This window comes from Priapulus caudatus, unplaced genomic scaffold (genome assembly GCF_000485595.1).
Source record: "Priapulus caudatus unplaced genomic scaffold, Priapulus_caudatus-5.0.1 Scaffold280, whole genome shotgun sequence".
NCBI classification, from domain to species: Eukaryota; Metazoa; Priapulida; class Priapulimorpha; order Priapulimorphida; family Priapulidae; genus Priapulus; species Priapulus caudatus.
The window spans coordinates 107,784-108,861 of record NW_014577341.1 but is presented as its reverse complement, the minus strand read 5'-3'; the positions used below and the strand labels follow the sequence as shown (position 1 = coordinate 108,861).

The 1,078-nt window shown below is 46.0% G+C and overlaps 1 protein-coding gene across 1 annotated transcript in view; it reads left to right on the top strand.

Moving 5' to 3' along the window:
* Window positions 1–1,078, top strand: part of LOC106808474 (dedicator of cytokinesis protein 9-like) — a gene marked incomplete in the record, with an annotated part of 57,933 nt that overhangs the window by 37,951 nt on the left and 18,904 nt on the right. The window contains 1 exon segment of the mRNA XM_014811209.1: window positions 803–981. Coding sequence (XP_014666695.1) covers window positions 803–981 — 179 coding nt within the window.

Genomic DNA, 1,078 nt, shown 5'->3' with positions numbered 1-1,078 from the left:
TCTTTTGCTCTTGTAGTTTAGTGGCTGTTATAGAGGATTTATTCATCCTATAATCTAAACAGTGAACTAGAAACAGCTCATCTATTTAAGATTGTTTCACAAAGAAATGTTATGATAAAATTATAAAGGATAAAAATCCAATGTAAAATGTTAATGTCAATGGTCTTTACATGTTTCATACAATGCCGGTATACATCACTGCTATGTACATACCGTAATAGCCTAGTGAACAATAACATAATAGATGTAATCTGTCTAGGTGTCTCGTATAAAATAAATATGTAAATAAACATGTACCTAGGTTCGAAATTAAGGGCAACCATCAGCAGTTTTGCTGCCTGCAATGGTCAGTTTGCTGGTCGCTCTCAACGCCAGCAGCAAATATGTGCTGCCAACAAATTCCTAATAAACCACAAGTAACAGCACCAATGATTCTGCCTGGTTGAGTAAATTTATTTTAAGTTTTTTATTTTCCTGCATTTTTCTCTAGCAGCAAGTCGTTGCTGCCTGGTAAAAAAAAAGTCTCTAGTTCTCTACAAAGTTTCTAAAGTTACTAAAGAATTTCTAAACCCGACGTACATAACACAACCGAGATTAGCACCTGACGCAACGGGCGATGGCTCAGTCCAGCGGCAACACCTATATTTTCCTATATTTTTCTCTGGCAGCAAGTCGGGGGCAGCCTGGTAAAAATATACATTTCTAATCCTGACGTACGTAATGCAACCGAAGTTAGTGCGCGACGCGATGCGACGTGCGGCGGCACGCGTTTGACAGGCGGTAACGCCTCTGCATCTTCCAGACCTGCACCTGGACTTCACGCTGACAGACGAGTTCCGCAAGTATCACTTCCTCGCCGGGGTGCTGCTGCTGGAGGTGCGGTCGGCGCTGCGGGAGTACCGCGACGTACGCCGCGTCGCCATCGCCATGCTGCGCAACCAGCTCGCCAAGCACGCATTCGACGACCGCTTCTCGTCCCGGGTACGTACGTACGAGGTCGCCGCCTCCCACTAGAGGTCGACGCCTTCCCGTAGAGGTCGCCGCCTCCCTGTAGAGGTCGTTGCCTCCCACTAGAGGT